Genomic DNA, 16,503 nt, shown 5'->3' with positions numbered 1-16,503 from the left:
GTCACACAGGCAAAAGTGCACTTAAGTTCGCATGCGTGCGCTTCACTGTACTACTTGTGAGCAATTCTTGCGCAAAAAAAAGCAAAAACACATACAAACACACTTCTATTCATTGAAATGGGCAATTAGTCAAAAGGGTTTTGCTTCTAGGACAAAACCCCGTATCCCAGCTGGACCCTGTGCAAAATAAAAAGCGAGGGTATACTTTCCTCTCCTGGAGCCCTGGGACGTAGCAGACAGTCGCTGCCAGTAATTGCGACTTACGGGTAGACGAGCGCCATGATGTTAGGAGATTGGCTGTAGTGGTCACATGCTTCTGTTGTCTGACCACCCAGAACTCACCATCGAATACAGGTGGTGACTTTCAGCTGCATTGCGGGACTCCAGGACAGACAAATATACCCTAATTTTTAATTGTAAGCATGGCCCAGGTGGGGGACGGGTTTTTACCCAAAGGCAAAACCCTTTAATTAGTTTAACATGTGCTATTTTCGTGTGCAACTTGACAGTGAAATCTAGAGGTCACTTTAGGAATGAAGGGAAGATGAAATTTTAAGGCAATCCTATTGCCTAAGTTAGGAGAACTGAAAAGCGGCTTAAAATTTTGTACATCGAGTGGGCTGTTACCGAATTCAATATAGCTTTAAAGTGGTATTCCAGGACTCTATTGATTAGTGGTAGGCACCAATCGAACAGCTGATTCCTGGTGCCACTGTTGCTATGATCAGTGGAGCAAGCAGATAGCACCGACCATAGTGCAGTGGCCAGGTTGGTATTGCAGGTGCAGCTCCCACTGATTCAAAAACGGTGCTGCACTGCAATACTAACCTAGGCCATTGCAATATGGTCAGAGCTTTCTACTTCTTCCACTGACCATAGCAACAGTGACACCAGAATTCAGCTGGTCAGTGGGGATCCGAGTGGCAGGCCCCCGCCGATCTATTTATGACCTGTCAATCAATAGAAAAAAAAAAAAATGGAACACCTCCCTGCCTACACTCCTGTGAGGTTTGCTGTTGCCCACTGTAAAGGGCAATATTCGATTATAGGCAATTTATATTAATTATATATATATGTTGTTTGAATTTAAACTATGCAATACATAGTATCTAGGGGAAAGGTCATTACAGACACAGTAAAAATATGGCCACCTGCAGACGGCCTAGTCGGATCCGGCTGCGAGAATTCTCGGGGCTGGACCCGACCAGAGCGCCTGCAGAGAGCAGCGCGGAACTCACCCGCTCCCGCAGCTCCGGCTCTTTCATTTGCCGGCTGCCGGCGCATGCCCCGCACAGAATTAGAACATGCCGCAGTTTGTTTGCCGTGCGAGATTTCGCGCAGACAAACCACGGCCGTCTGCCTAGGATTGCGTAGTGTAATGCAATCCTAGGCAAGCGTCCAGGGGCGGAAACAGCACTTGTCTTGTAGCACCAATATGGAGGGTTGTATCTTTAAATCATTCAGCTACCCAAACCCCCCCAACACTGTTGGATATCATCTTAATTTTCCAGCTGAACTGTTGCCCGATATGGCATTAGCTTGCCCGAAGGTTAGAGGAGTGTAATGTTCATTGCTGAATGTTGTAGACAAGAACCAAGACAGTTGGGCTATAATGATTGTATCATATTCAACTGGCATTGAACACCCTTCTGCATATCTAATAGGACTCCAAGCGGGAGAGATACTTTTACTTGGGAAAGCATTTATAATATTACTATAACAGCTGAACAGTGACATCATTTCTGGCCTTGAACAAATCCTCCTACATGCTGCAAACTATTCACCAACACTGCTGGTACAGGCATTCTGCCAAGTGACAAAATCAGATCCACTCGAAGATTCACTGCTTAGTCTGTCTGTAGCAGATATCTATAGCAATTGTCACATTCATGGCCACTTTGTACTGGACAGCAATCAGCAGCCTGCTCCAAGTGCAGAGTACAGGCGTTGCTGACATGCCTCAACACATTTACTTGTAAATACAGCATTTTCCATATTGTATTTGGTGATCACAAAGTATACCTATTTTTTCAGTTTAATCCTCTGCTCATTAATTTCACATGTCGACCTTTTTTAATAGCAGGTTCCCCATGTGGACACAAACTTAAAGGCTATGACAACTGCAATCAATTACGAGTTCACATATGGCAGACCTCTTGCAAATTTTCAGCTGCAGAATGCTCACCGAATGTCATTTCTTGAGGCGGAAACATCGTTTTCCATGTTCGAATTTCACCCGTGGATTTTACCCATTGACTGAGCTAAATCCGTGTGCAGAAAACAGTGAATTCTAGGTGTTTTTAGAGCCAGCATTCACATGAAATATTCCCACCTTGTGAACATACCCATTGCAGGGTTTCCACAGTAGAAAATCCAAACAAGATAGAAAAAAATTCACACTAAACGATTGCCATGCTGTGGATTTAGAATGTAGCGTCAAGTTGACCAGCGGTGTTCATTTTATTTCCATAGCATGTCAATTTATGCTGTGGATTTTTCATCCCTTCAAATGAAAGGTTGTGGATCCACATCAAGATTTAGATTTTCTGTAATGGAAGTTATACATACCCTAAAATGTATACTTTGACCAGCCACTGTGGACCATTTCAACTGTATGTATACTTAGTGCAATGAATATACAGCACATACGCTCACTTAGGCCATGTCCAGATGTGGAGGATTTTCCACACAGAATAGTTGCAAGAAAGTACAGTAATGGGATATACCAAACCCAAATAACATAAGACAGAAAAACAAATTCAATGTGGATTTTAGAATACACTGCGGATTTTCAATACTGTTGTATGCCTCATATTTCACAGATATGTTCATAGCAGAACAAAACTACAGGATGGAGCAGGCACTAGTTAGAGGACACGACAGTCTAGCCTTGAAAAGGACAGTCTTGGGCCCCCCTGCCCACGTCCGTGGCAGAATATCACTAGCGATATTCTACCGCGGGGGAGGAGGGGTGAGGCACTGCCAGGTCTCTGATTAGCCCATCTTACAGATAAGGCTCACTGCAGAGAATCATGGCAATCGCAGCATGCCGCGATTTAAATCCCATGAGTGGTGAATTGCTATGATTCTCTGCTCATGGACGCCGGTGCTGCCCTTTTCATAGTAATCCTATGGAAAGCTTTACATAGGGCGATCAGCGGGCGACTTATTGACAGCGGATCATCGGCTGTGGACAGGCAGCCTTACTCGTACATGAAAAATTACTGGCTGGTCATTCACTCATGTGATTGGTAAACATAGCATTATGACAGTTTAGTACCAAAATAAGTAGATTTTGGAGCATACCTTAGATTGGTTACCGTTTGCTCTCGGTGCAGAATTTGGAGATAGATCTGTTGACCTTGAGGTAGACTCTGCATTCGGAATGCCTTTAGTTTCTTCAGCCTCTGAAGGCTTTTGGGGCTCTATGTTTTGTTCAGTTCCAGATGACTTCGTGCTCAGTTTTGACTCAGTAGTAAGTATAGAGGAAGTGGAGGGAGGTTCTGGCTCAGTAGGATGAGGAGGAGGATGATGATGATGAACCCTGGGCAAGCCTACTGTATCAAGGGAAAGTGGAGGGAGATCCTGAGCTGCATCAGAGGATGTAGCATTGGCTTTTAAAACCTGATCAGACTCTATATTAGGTGGAGGTAATGTAGAATCTGATATTCTAGAACAGTTGCCATTAGTGGTGATGGCAGCTGATCCTACACCATTGTCTTCGTCCGAAGAAAAGACAGTCCCTGGACTTATTGCTAACAGATTGTCAATGTCACAGTCAAATGCAAGGTCTGGGTCTTCAGTCCAATCTATTGCAGCATCAACTTTAGACAAAGAGACTGATGGCAACAGAAGTGCTGGAGAGCTTGAAGACCATAGGAGAGCAGCAGGGACTTCCTTTCCATCGGACAATGGTGTTGGCAGATCACTGTCCATCACAGTTCCAGCTGTGAGAAATTCTGGAGATGTCACATTGCAAACACTGGGCTGCTTTGGTTTAATCCCCTCTACAGGGTCTACTGCTGACTTGGTTGGTGACAGGGGCATGGCAGCATAGTTGCTTCTGTCTCCTTCACTCTCTGATTCTTCAGTTAATGTGTTAGTAGCATTCAGTGTTTTGCAAAGCGAAGCTCCATTCTTTTCACTTTCATTTTCTGACTCTGAATGTGTAACTGTGACCACTAATGTAGTCCTCTCATATTTTTCTGAAGACGCAGCAGCATAGCAAGAGTTATCCTCACTATCTGTAAGGACCAATAAAGAATCATCTAACTCCTCTTGCCCCATTGTTAGCCCTTCAGAGTCATCCTCATTGTCCGTAAGGTCCAGTAAAGAATCATCCAACTCCTCTTGCCCCAGTGCTAGCCCTTCAGAGTCATCCTCATCATCTAAAAGGTCCAATAAAGAATCATCCAACTCATCTTGCTGAGGATTTTGCCCCAGTGGATACCTATTTGAGAGTTGGGTGGCACATACCTGGGCAGAGGAAGGTGTGCTACAACTAAAGGCAGGATGACACAACCTCTTAGCACAAGGGCTCACTACTGTAACTTCTTCTCTCTTTTGTTTAGTTCCAATAGCTCGATCATTAACAATACTGATTTTTATCTCTTCCATAGTTGTTCGAAAAGGCTCTTGCGAGTCTGCCGCATATAACTTCACCTGCCGCTCAGACATGGAAGGGGCATGGATTTCTTCCATAGGTCCAGTTGTTCCGCATGTTCTGCAGAAGAAAGCAATTATATTAATAGCACAATATTACACTCACACGTGGCTCTACATCTTTAATCTGGGGTCTGAAACCCACAATGAGTCCATAAACTACACGTGGTCCGCAGCGTCCCGATGGTGTCGGCGGCAGCAGTGACGGCAGTGTCAGCGGGAGCTGTGTGCGGCATCCTACTCCGTCTCACAGCAGCCTTCTGCTGGTGACGGGGCTTTGAATGACATCACTGAATGGCTGTGATTGGCTCATCGAACGCCGGCTGTGATTGGCTGCCAGCGCTCGATCAGCCAATTACAGCACTTGCTTTGCTGGAGGCGGGGCATTCAAAGCCCCGTCATCAGCAGAAGGCATCTGTGAGACAAGGAGGACGCCGCGCACTGGGAGGCATCGGGACGCTGCGGACCAGGCAAGTAAAAGCCCCCCCCCCCCCCCCCCCCCCAAAAAAAAATAAGACACTGTGCCCTTTTTGGGGCGAAAAAAAAATATATAAGAGAGTGTCTTATTTTCGGGGAAACGTGGTAGTCATGTGTCCTGTAAGTAGATTGGGGCTACAATGCGGGTATTGCTGAACACAGAAGAGCAAGTGCTATAAAATTTAGAGTATGTCTCCCCAGTTTTTCCTGCTTGAAATAAAGAAAACTTAATATATTGCAGTTGAAAATGTGAAAATAATTGACAATTTCTCAATTATGGCATTTTTAATAAATACACACGAATTCTATTGGTCTATTTTACAACTTAAATGAAGTACAGTATGTGGCAAAAAAAGGCAGAATTACTTGAATATGCAAAACCCTTATGGAGTTATTCTATGTTAAAAAGCTACGTAAGATTTCCAAAATTTGGCCCGGTGAAAAAAAATGGCACACTGTGAACCTTCGCACCTCCTCAGACTCGTAAGCTTGCTGAGGTGCGGCGATCTCACACAGAAAACGCTAAACAAGCTGAACCTGGAATTACAGGAAATGGAGAGTTCCCGGGGCTTCTTGTAAATTACATGTACATAATATGTAGCTATCTGAATAATGCTGGGCTCACACAGCCGTATGTGGAATCTGCTTGCAGAGTCCCGCAGGTAATTCCAGCTTTGATCACGGCCATGACCCTGCGTACGGCTGCGTAATGTACTGCACATAACTGCGTACTCAATGTAATTGCGTATGGGCTGTGGGTATATCCACGACCATAGAGTACAATGGGCTCTATGTCGCAGATATCCATGGTAAAATAGAACATGCTACGTTCAATTTTGTGCAAACGGATTACGTAATTCCAACCTACTAATGTGAGCGGAATTGTGTAATCCAATGCATTTGATTGATCCATGGTAATACACGGATCAAACGCCTGTAGAATTCGCAATTACTATCCAGTCGTGTGAGACCGGCCTAAGGTAGATGGCTATCTTTTTATACCATTGGATAATGATGATCAGGTGACTGGGGACCACTCAACGAGGCCACCGGTCACTGCTCCAGGCTCTCTGTTTTGATAGCAAAGAGATTTAAATTTCCTGGGGCCTCTCTGGCTTCTGCACTTGCACATTTTGTTGAGGTGCGCATTCGCTGAAGTTAGGGAAAGGTTCGTGGATAAAGATCCTGTTGGGGCCTTAAATAATTTCATCTCACCTCATGGATCAGTAAGGGGAGGTGAAACTTACTTTTTTTTCACTTTTACATGATCGCCGGTATCCATTGGATAACGGGGGTGGGTGTGATCACATGCCCGGGGACCGCAGCTCCCTGTGAACTCTCCAGCTCTCGGCTACCTGCAGTAGCAGGGAGGTTTTAAGTTTGCCAGGCAAGCTACCAGTAGAAATCACCCTCCCCAGCCTTAGCAATTACCGAATAGACTAGAGACCAATGTTATCAGCTAGAGCTCATGATGTCCTTATGGCAACAGGACGGTGTGGCCGGTAGTAACATGCACCAGCAGCAGCCATTGGCTACCACCAGCCTGCCTGGCCTCATGCTCCGTACTGGCGATGTAACGGTTATTACAGCCTCAGACGTTACCACAAGTGTTCCCTGGATACCCGCTGAGGGAAGTGAGGAACACTGGACAATTGTTTTCTAAACAAAAAGTTTCTTAACCCCTTCACGCCCCAGGACGTACATGTACATCCTAGGTGCTAAAGCGAGCCCTCTTCATACACGGCTGGGGTTGTCAGTCTTCAACAGCTGACATTTATTTCTGCCTATCGTTGAGTCATTCAGGTTCTGCGTTCAGAAATGACCGACCGCTGTTCATACTGAACGTCTGCTTACTGTGAATGGAGACTGCCAGCTGCTCCGCCTCCATGCCAGCAGAGCTGTAAGCAATGCCAGTGATACTAGCTGTTATGTAATAGAGCAGGAGCGAGTATAATTGGGACGAGTGCTGTGCATCGTTTGCCTGACAGCTTGTCCCGTCTAAATAGGCCATAAGACATACCTATGGCACATCTTAATACAATGACAGCAAAAATACCATATACAATACTAAAGTATTGCAGAATATAGTACAAGGGGAGTCACAGTAAAATAAATTGGTGCCACACTCTTATGAAAGCGGTCTTTCAAACAAACAAACAAAAAAAAAAAACTGCCTTTGTTAAGGCCCATTTACACTGGACAAATGTTGGGCAAACGATGCCCGACACTCGTCCCTGTGTGTCCTCGCTCCCATGCTGTCACACAGGAGCAAGTATCGCTGGCTCGCAGTGGAGCGGCTGCAGGACAGGAGATTTCTCTCCTCGCACTCCCCAACCCCCATCCATTCACTTAACATAGCAACAGTTACTGAACGCCTGCTATTTACACTGAACAACCAGATCATTGTTTATGCAGCTTAACCCTTTCCAATCTAATTTGTATCCTGGATTTCCTAGGGGGCTTACTCTAGCAGAGAGGCTGGCAATATACAATAAGAGAACCCCGACGGACGTCTTCCAACATTGGAGCCGTACAGCCTTAAATCATAATGTCTTCAGATGTCAGACAGTGGATTGGAAAAGGTTAAAATTCTGATCGCTTATCACTCAGTGTAAATAGCAGCCATTCAGTACTGAACGAACTATGATAAGTCAATGGAGAGGGGCGGGGGACTGCAAGGAGAGAAATCTCCTCCAGCATCCCCAGCCCCCTGCTGTCCACTCTGTCAGAGAGACAGCGATACTGGCTCCTGTGTAACAGCACGAGAGTGAGTGTATGCGGGGACAAGTGTCGAGCATAGTTTGTCCGACATTCATCCAGTGTAAAGGGGCCTTCAGCCATACCAACCAATCACAGCTTATATCAGCACTGACTGACTGTTTGCACTGAGTGATCATCAGTCAGGAATTTAAGCGGCTTAGAACTAAACGACTGGATGATTGTAGTCCAGTTATTCAGTTTCTGCATGCTTTTACACAGGACGATTATCATTCAATGCCCCGCAGGAGCCTGAACAACCACAACCATATCATCCTGAGTAGGAGGGCCTTTATTCAGCGTCTTCCTGTACCTTGCTCAACTTGTGCCCAGACCACTTAATTAGATCTTCAACATTCCTGCAGAATGTGAACCAGTCCACCAGCCCCCACAGAGAAGACCAACAATTAACACTCCCTACACCTATACAGAATGAACTGCAGCTGACCCCCCTCCCATCCCCAGGGAGGAGGCAAGTGAAGAGAGAGCAGAAGTTGTACTTCATAACAGTATGCATGACTAGGGTGATTACATGAGAATTAGTTTATATCTATTGATATACATATAGTGCTCTATTGCAGTGCGCCAACACCGGCCTTAGGGCTAATGCCCACGGACGGATTTCTACTGTGTGAAATCCGGCGGAAATCCGCTGCATTATCCCGCAGCTCTTAGCTTCTATTGAACCTAATAGCTTTCTGCCTTTTAAGCTGCCTGTCCATGAGCGTTTTTGCATTGTGTTTCCTGCAGCGATAATCCAGCCGCGGGGAACGCAGTGCACGCTTTCCATAGCGTTGCTATGGAAAACGCAGCCCCCCTGTCCACGAGCGGAGAATCATTGCCATGCTGCAAATTGTCACAATTCTGTCAGATCGGCTCACCGCGGAGATCTGTCAGCTGGCTCCTGCTCCACGCTCGTGGACAGGCAGCCTTAATGTTCACAATGCAGAATTCTATTAGGGAATTCCGCAACATGAAATAAATTGCGGCATGTTCTAATGGCATGGAAAGACGCGCGGCCGTCTTCCATTGTAGTCAATTGAAGCAGTCCATCACACAATACTTCCGCTGTGAGCACAGTGGAAGTATTGCACAATTATGCATCACCGCCGGCACATCATGCGTGGCACTGCACATGCAGAACTCGCGATGCGGATCCAGAGATGTAAGTATGGGGTCTTTGGGGGGGTGGCGTGTCAGACTCTTCTGCGATATTCCACTGGCAGAGTCCAACATGGCCGTGGGCATGAGGCCTATGGGCTTATTCACAGGCATGCATCGGACGGGCATGAATACCCTAATCAAACTCCCTCCTCCTTACTGCTGTTTGCAATGGGAGGGAGCGGAGCTAAGCTCCGCCCACTCCAATTGCTGGCTGTGGGCAAGGGGCGGGCAGTTAGCTCCGCCCCATCTCCTCCCATTGCAAACAGCCAGAGAGGTGGTTAGCTGGCGAGGAGGAGAGAAGGGGGAATGTCTCCACGGCATTGTGGCCTCGGCGTATATGCGCCAGGCCCTTAGGCGTTTCTATGGCACGGGCGGGTGCATGTTGAACACCTACGGAAGTGTAAATGGGCCCTCAGAAGTATTATTTATAGATGCATGCTCAATGTAGTCGGAAAAAAAAAAAAAAGATACACTAGAATTGTGCCCCAAAATTTTACGTTTTAAAAAGCTGTTAATGCTTCAAAATGGTACAAATAGTAAGCAGGGGATGCCCTACAAGTGAGGAGCCCCCCAGCTGTACAGAGGAACAGGCAGCTCTGGAGGCAGTAAGTGGTGTTCCTTTTAAAGAGTCTTTCATTTCGTAAGAGTAGTGCAACAGCAAATGCATCCAAGCGGTTCTGTAGCGATCATGCGGCCCCGTAATACAAAGCTGGCATCTCTGCTGCAGGGTGAATGGCAGAAAATAGGACTTTGAGAGTGGCGAAAACTCCCCCAAAAAGTCAAAACAACTAAATATGGCCGCATCGTTAGAGCAGAGTTCCCAACTCCAGCTGATGGAACGATGGCCGGTGCTTCGGGTGGGCTTACTGTCGGACATCCTGAGATCATGACCCGCTGGGGGTCCCTGAGGACTGGAGTTGGGAGACCCTGGCAGAGGCTCAGATACAAGTGACTACACAGAAACCAGAGCGGAGCTCACAGGGGGACAGACGAGCCATTAAAAGTTTCTACCTCCCAAGTAAACTTAACGTGTGCCGACTGCCCCGAACTCCGGAGTACCAGTGTGAGGAGGCGGCCATGCGGAGCTCACACAGCCGCCCTTCTCGGCTCCCGCGCCGCCTCTCTCCCCGCTAAGCCTCCTCGTACTCCGCCGTCCTACAGCAGCACTCCTGTTACCGTTATAAGGTCCCCATCAGCAGCTGCCTGCGCCTTTAAGATCAGCCCAGTCACGTTACCCAGATGGATCAGCCTCTACTAGTCGAGTGCCGAGCGGACGTCTGACGCAACCGGCGGCGACTGGGAACTGAGGGCTCTGCTGGAGACACGTGTGCCGGTAGGTCCGCAGTGTAATGTGGTGGGGGGCGGGGTGCAGATGGGGGGGAATGGCTGCTGTAGTGCCAGGAACAAGCTGAGGGCTTCTGTGTGTGCTCACTAGAGGCAGGGTGCTGGAGGGGCAGCCAGGTGTACATGCCCCTCCCCCCTTCCACACCTGAGGGGATATGTACCCTGATATGGCTACTTCAGGGCCACTGGGTGACAGCCGCTCTCCCGGTTGGGTAAGGCTGGTGTCACATCTGTGTTGGAGCCTCTGGCTGGAGATTCCATTTCAGATGCCGCTAAGAGTACCGGAAGAAATAACGCTGGTGCAGCTCTTCTTCCAAAAGCTGGAAACCGACCGAACCCCGTTATAGTGTTTGGTTCTGTCCTAAGACGGGGATTCCCCTCTCCTCCCCCCAACGGAGCAGAAAAGCGGAACCCTACACACAGGTGTGAAACCAGCCTTACTGAAGGGGTTAATTACAACACCTGCTGTAATACCAGCGCCTCACACGAGCGGGACGGATACTGCAGTGGAAGACCTGCGAATGATTGCGGAAATAAATTGCGTATGTGTGCAGTTTAACGCAAGCAGTGACTGGCATCAGATAGATGCCAAACCTCCTTCCATTACCCGGGCGACATTCTCTTGTGCTGTTGTGGTGAGATGTTCTGGGAGCCTTCAGGACGGACGCTGCTCTCCAGGCCCGGATGGTTTATACTACTTATTCTGGAAGTAGTATAAACCACTTTATAAAAAAACAACCCTTCTTCTTGTGGAGGCAGAGGCCAGAAGAACAAGCGGAGGTTGCAGACAGGCTGGATGGTTGTGTTGCTCCCCAGACTCCGTCCTGTATTGTCTGCCCACAAATTCCTGCTTTCTTTATACTTTTTGTTACCTGGTCTCCTAGCAACCTGCATAAATATCAGCATCCACATGTTAAATGTGTATGCACTGCAGATCGAACGCATCCATAGAGATCGATGGCGCTCTTATACGTGAAATCCGCGATAAAATAGTGAATATTGCGATTTTTCTTATGCTTGCACAATCCACAATTCCTATCCATAAGTGTGAGTGAAAGTCCATGCATTTCACTGCCTGCGGGTTACCACATATATCATACACACGGACAGCGACTGCGGAATCTGCTATTCAAATCCGTGAGAACCTCCTTCCTCTATCGGCGCATCACCAGAAAGATGGCGACACCCAGGCCTCAGCAAGGACAAAACAAATCCTCTTTTCTACTTTTCCTCTTTAGGCCTCTTTCACACGGGCGATAGCGCTATGACAGCTGTGCTTCGTGCCAGATCACTGTGTTTTCTCACGGTGATATGGTGACTTTATAGCGCTCTTTTTCCCGGTGTTTGGGTGGGAAGGGGGGCTGGAAATATAAGCCCTACCACAAAAATAAGCCATGGTTGCCTTAAAAAAAATACTACATAATACATCACCTATCAGGTACTACACTTCTTCTCTGCAGCTCTGGCACACTTGCTTGTAGTCTTCAGCCACCACTTCCTGGTCAGGGGTTCAAAAAACACCGCCTCCAGGAAGCGCTGGCTCTGATTGGCTGAGCTGCGGTGCTCGAGAACCAATCACTGTAGCTCTCAATGAACAAATCCACATTTTTGTGCCATGCAATGCAACAGAGAGGAGGGCTCTATAGGTAAACATGGGCTACAAAACAGGAAATTGCGGCAATATTTAGCATGCCCCGTTTTTATTTCTGGCAGTATAGAAGTCTACAAAGCAGGGGCTTCAGATACATGCGATTTGTAGCACTGTCGCATCGCAAGAAAATCGCACAGTTTTCTCGCTCGTATGAAAGCGGCCTTGAAGTGACCCTCTGAGCCTGGAGAAACAAAGATGGCCGCACTGCTTCTCTGACTACCTGATGTACACTGTACAAGTGACTAGTAAATGAAATTCGACACAGAATGAGGCGCAGAGAAGGACTGTGCAGTTGCTGATGACTCCTGAGAGTTTTCCCCAGCTGTGTTCCACCAACACAGAGGGCGGCTGACAGTCGCAGAAATGCTGCTCTAGTAAAGTACACAGCAGTATAGATTTCCGTGTTTTGCGCCAAATATTGCCGGCTCAGTGACTGAAGAATCCAGTTGGCAGCTGCAATCAGTGTTTCTCTTCTTGCAGAAACGCTGCTGTGTAATAGCCCTGCTGGGGTCCCTCACACGGGCGTTGTGTCCCGCATATTTTCCTCACTTGTATAACATACAGCAGATATGCATGTATGTGCATATTTGCTGCATATGTTAAATCTCCCTAGCCTATATTGGTCTGTTACACACTCCACGGTCAGATATGCTGCAGTTTTCTTTTCATGCGCGTGTGATAAACAACACAAGTGTGAGTGCCCCATTAACAATCAATAGGCTTTTAGCACCGCGTAGTACGCGCATGAAAAATACGTGGGAAACTTGCGCCTGTGTGAGTGAGCCCTTAGGTTGCTATTAATGGAGCGCTAGCGCTTATTGCTTCACAACAATTGCGGGCGGCTCCTGTACTCACTGATGCCGCCTGCCAATTGTCGGGAAAACATGAGCGCTAGTGTAATAGTGCCCTACTAGCAGCCTTAGGAAGCATAAGCCATTGTGAATCAACTCCTGTTCTGTGTAAATAGGCAGTCGTTCATAAATGAACGCCGGCCTGCTTACTGCGAAGGGAGGTTGGGTCAGCCGGAACGATCCCCGGCCCGCTCCGTCTCCATTCACTCGGCGCAGTCAGCTGTAAAGGCAGAGGAAGCATTATGGCCCTGTGTCCACGGGCAGGTTTGATTTGTGGAATCCGCAAATAAAGACACCCATAGGGGAACATGGGCATCCGCAAATGAAATAAAGCATGCGGATTTCATTTACGGACCTTTTTGTCAGAAAAACAAATGGCAGTATGCTCCATTTCAGTGCAGATCCCACATGGACGGTTTCCATTTAAGTCAATTGAATTGCGGACGGGCCGCAGATTCCGCAGGAAAGCAGGAGTTTAAAAAAACAAAACTCCACTGCGCATGTGCGGCGCTGTGCCGGCTGACTCTTCCGCACACTTCCCCAGTGGAGAAAACGGAAGACCCAGACAATTAAGCAATGTCCTCGGCCACGGGCAGGGTCGGATTCCACTGCGGGCTCCCAAATGTGCATTCCATCTTGCCCGTGGACGTGAGGCGTATCGCTGGGACGAGCTACCAGGCATGGTTTTCCCGACAGTTCGTCCCGTGTTAAAGCACCCTTACTCTCTTCCTGGTTGACTGCTTCTTCTCTAGTTTTGCTGGTGTCCTTGTCGCTAACGGCAGCCGGAGGTGATACCTGCAATCTGGTTACACAGGTAGTTCTCCTCCTGGACGCACAAGGTTTGCTGTGTAGCCCAGCACACCAGAAGACAAGGAGAGCTGGACAGGGCAGTAGAAGGGCATCAAACCAACATTAGGACTGGTATCTACACCTTTGTATGAGGAGAAACTGAAAAAGCCCTGTCAGTGGGCTACTGGTAAGTATATGTTCCTGACTAAACTGTCAGAAACCGATTTTTGTGAACCTGGCACCATCCTGTAGTGAGACTTGTGCTCACAGCCCATACAGGTCGATTGGCATTTGGCAGGGACCACCAGAATTGGCAGTTCTGCCATTTGTGTCCCATTCTCCTCACAGATAAGAGCTGGTTCACACTGAGCACATGTGACCGAGTCTGAAGGCGCCGGGCTGAATGCTATGCTTCCTGCAATACCGGCAGTGAAGGTCTTGGGAGGCATATTCTTGGAGGATCACACAAACGTGATGCCAAATAGCAGTTCGCTATCGGGATGAAAACCTTAGAGCCATTTTTAGGTCTTGTGCTGGTGTGGTGGACCCTGGGTTCCTCCTGATACAGGACAAACCTGGCTTTAGGTGGTCATGAGTGTGTAAGTATTGACTGGTCCTCACTTTCCCTAGACCTGAATCCTATTGAGATCCTCTGGGATGTTCTATCGGTGTATACATATGACACCAACAAGTAGCGCCACAAACTGTCCAGGATATCACTGATGTCCTAATCTAGATCTCGGGGATATACCCCAGGAGACCGTGTGCAGTCTCATCAGGAGCATGCCCAGACATTGTCAGAAGTGCCTACAGGCCTATGGAGGCCATAAAGACTACTGCGTCACATTATGAGCTGCCATGATAAAATTCACTCAAATTGATTTTTCTGGGTGATTTGGAATCCAGCCTTCAGTTGGTAGATTTTTTCTTTTGGGTTTTCATTGGCTGTTTATATCATTTTGTTCTCAACGAATTACGCAATTTGTGTCCTTAAAGATTTTCAGTTTGATGCTTTCATTCATTGAGAGTCATTTGTGTTCCATTAATTGTTTGAAAAGTGTAAGTTTATATTATGTCTTCTTTTTGCCAGCATCCTTATTGTGCCCATCAAACAAGTCAAAATGGGTGACTGTCTGAACCCCGAAGGAAAGGTGCAGCTTATTACACGCAACCTGCAAGTAAGCACATTTTACATATTAAGGCCTATTTAGACGCAAAGATAATCGCTCAAAAATTGCTCAAACAACAGTTTGACTGACAGCTTTGAGCGATCATTTTGCATAAACTACTTAGTAGCTTATTAGTGTGCAAATGAAGCCTTTCGCTGAATGCAGATAACAGCTGGATGTCTGTTACCTGCATTCAGCTCCATTGTTCTCCAGTGGTATAGCTGCTGAAAAAATGTCATCAGCGCTACCTGCGGAGAACTCAGCACAGGTCCTGATTAGTAGGAACGACTGTTTTCAAGCTGGCTTGAAGTCACGATGGGCACGCGTTTGGACGCATCGATTATCGCTCAAAAGATGGCTTTTGAGTGATAATCGTTGTGTCTAAATGGGTCTTTATACTTCTGAATGACTGATTTCACCCTAAACACCCAGAGAGGGAGATGACTGTAGGGCCAGAGAAGGAAACTGCTCACCAGATCCTTGTCTTGAATGGTTAGTAATGCCGAACTTGCGGGATTTTACAAACTATACCAACAGATATTTCTCATAGTTTAAAAATTACTTCTTTTTTCCATTGAAAAATTGGTCAGAACCTTCCGTGAGCGATGAAAAATCGCATCACGTTCTATTTTACTGCATATTCCACACTGACCTCCATTGATGTCAGGAGATGCGTGCGACCTGCAGCCCATATGCAACCAACATTGCTGCGGGTACCTACATCATCGCTAAGCAACGTCGCGGGAAATGCAAACAAAAAACCCTGTACTGCGCATGACCACCTCTGTGCCCCCACGGTCATACACATTAAAATCATGTGACGTATGCAGGGTCACAGGCCGGGCTCACACATGCAGAATCCGACCCGGCCATACGAGCCTGGCCTAACTCGGGCACCATCTTTTAACGGTTCAAGTGATTGTTCGATACAGTTTGCATTTGTGTTCTTGGACTTTTAATATTTCTGCCTTCTTTTTGTTCTAGGAGGTTCTTGGTGAGGACAAGATGAAGGAGATCTTAAAAGAGCGTGAGCTGAAAATATACTGGGGCACTGCCACTACAGGAAAACCTCATGTAGCTTATTTTGTGCCAATGTCCAAAATTGCAGACTTCCTAAAGGCCGGGTGTGAGGTACTGATGGAAAATCAGATAATGACAGACAATGGGGCATAAAACAAATATCTTATGTATCTGTGCTTTTTTTATCCTTAGGTAACAATCTTGTTTGCAGACCTGCATGCCTATCTAGATAATATGAAAGCACCCTGGGAGCTGCTGGAGCTTCGCACCCGCTATTATGAGCATGTCATCAAAGCCATGCTGCAAAGTATTGGAGTGCCATTGGAGAAACTGCGCTTTGTTAGAGGAACGGACTACCAGCTTAGCAAGTATGTGTCCTGCAAGGTGAATCCACAAATACACCATTGTCCCCAACGGTATTACCTGCGCATTCTTAGAAAATTCCATTTTATTCTAGATTCTGTGCTGAGTAATGTCGTCCTTCCCTGTATGTCTCCCTCTTTTTTTTCTTCTCTTGCTGTATCTTTCTAGCCATCTATCATGCATTTGTTAAAGGAGTATACCAGGTTTTGTTGCTTTCATGTTGTGGGACACCTATATCGTCTATCCACAGAATAAT

The 16,503-nt window shown here is 47.0% G+C and overlaps 2 protein-coding genes across 3 annotated transcripts in view; one reads left to right on the top strand and one right to left on the bottom strand.

The window, feature by feature from the left end:
• The window catches only part of S100PBP (S100P binding protein), a 28,667-nt gene extending 18,359 nt beyond the window's left edge, over positions 1 to 10,308 (bottom strand). Inside the window, exons 1-2 of one of the 2 annotated variants that reach the window (XM_066573801.1) lie at positions 10,237 to 10,308; positions 3,307 to 4,723 (exon numbers count right to left, since the gene is read on the bottom strand). In XM_066573801.1, coding sequence (XP_066429898.1) covers positions 3,307 to 4,701 — 1,395 coding nt within the window. In that variant the 5' untranslated portion in view covers positions 4,702 to 4,723; positions 10,237 to 10,308. The other variant, XM_066573791.1, reaches the window with a different exon arrangement.
• Positions 10,297 to 16,503, top strand: part of YARS1 (tyrosyl-tRNA synthetase 1) — a 42,783-nt gene continuing 36,576 nt past the window's right edge. Inside the window, exons 1-4 of the mRNA XM_066573811.1 lie at positions 10,297 to 10,393; positions 14,786 to 14,873; positions 15,849 to 15,995; positions 16,077 to 16,252. Coding sequence (XP_066429908.1) covers positions 14,817 to 14,873; positions 15,849 to 15,995; positions 16,077 to 16,252 — 380 coding nt within the window. The 5' untranslated portion in view covers positions 10,297 to 10,393; positions 14,786 to 14,816. The remainder of the gene's footprint in view (positions 10,394 to 14,785; positions 14,874 to 15,848; positions 15,996 to 16,076; positions 16,253 to 16,503) is intronic.

This window comes from Eleutherodactylus coqui, chromosome 1, assembly GCF_035609145.1.
Source record: "Eleutherodactylus coqui strain aEleCoq1 chromosome 1, aEleCoq1.hap1, whole genome shotgun sequence".
Classification (NCBI taxonomy): Eukaryota; Metazoa; Chordata; class Amphibia; order Anura; family Eleutherodactylidae; genus Eleutherodactylus; species Eleutherodactylus coqui.
This window is presented reverse-complemented; position numbering and strand designations above follow the sequence as displayed.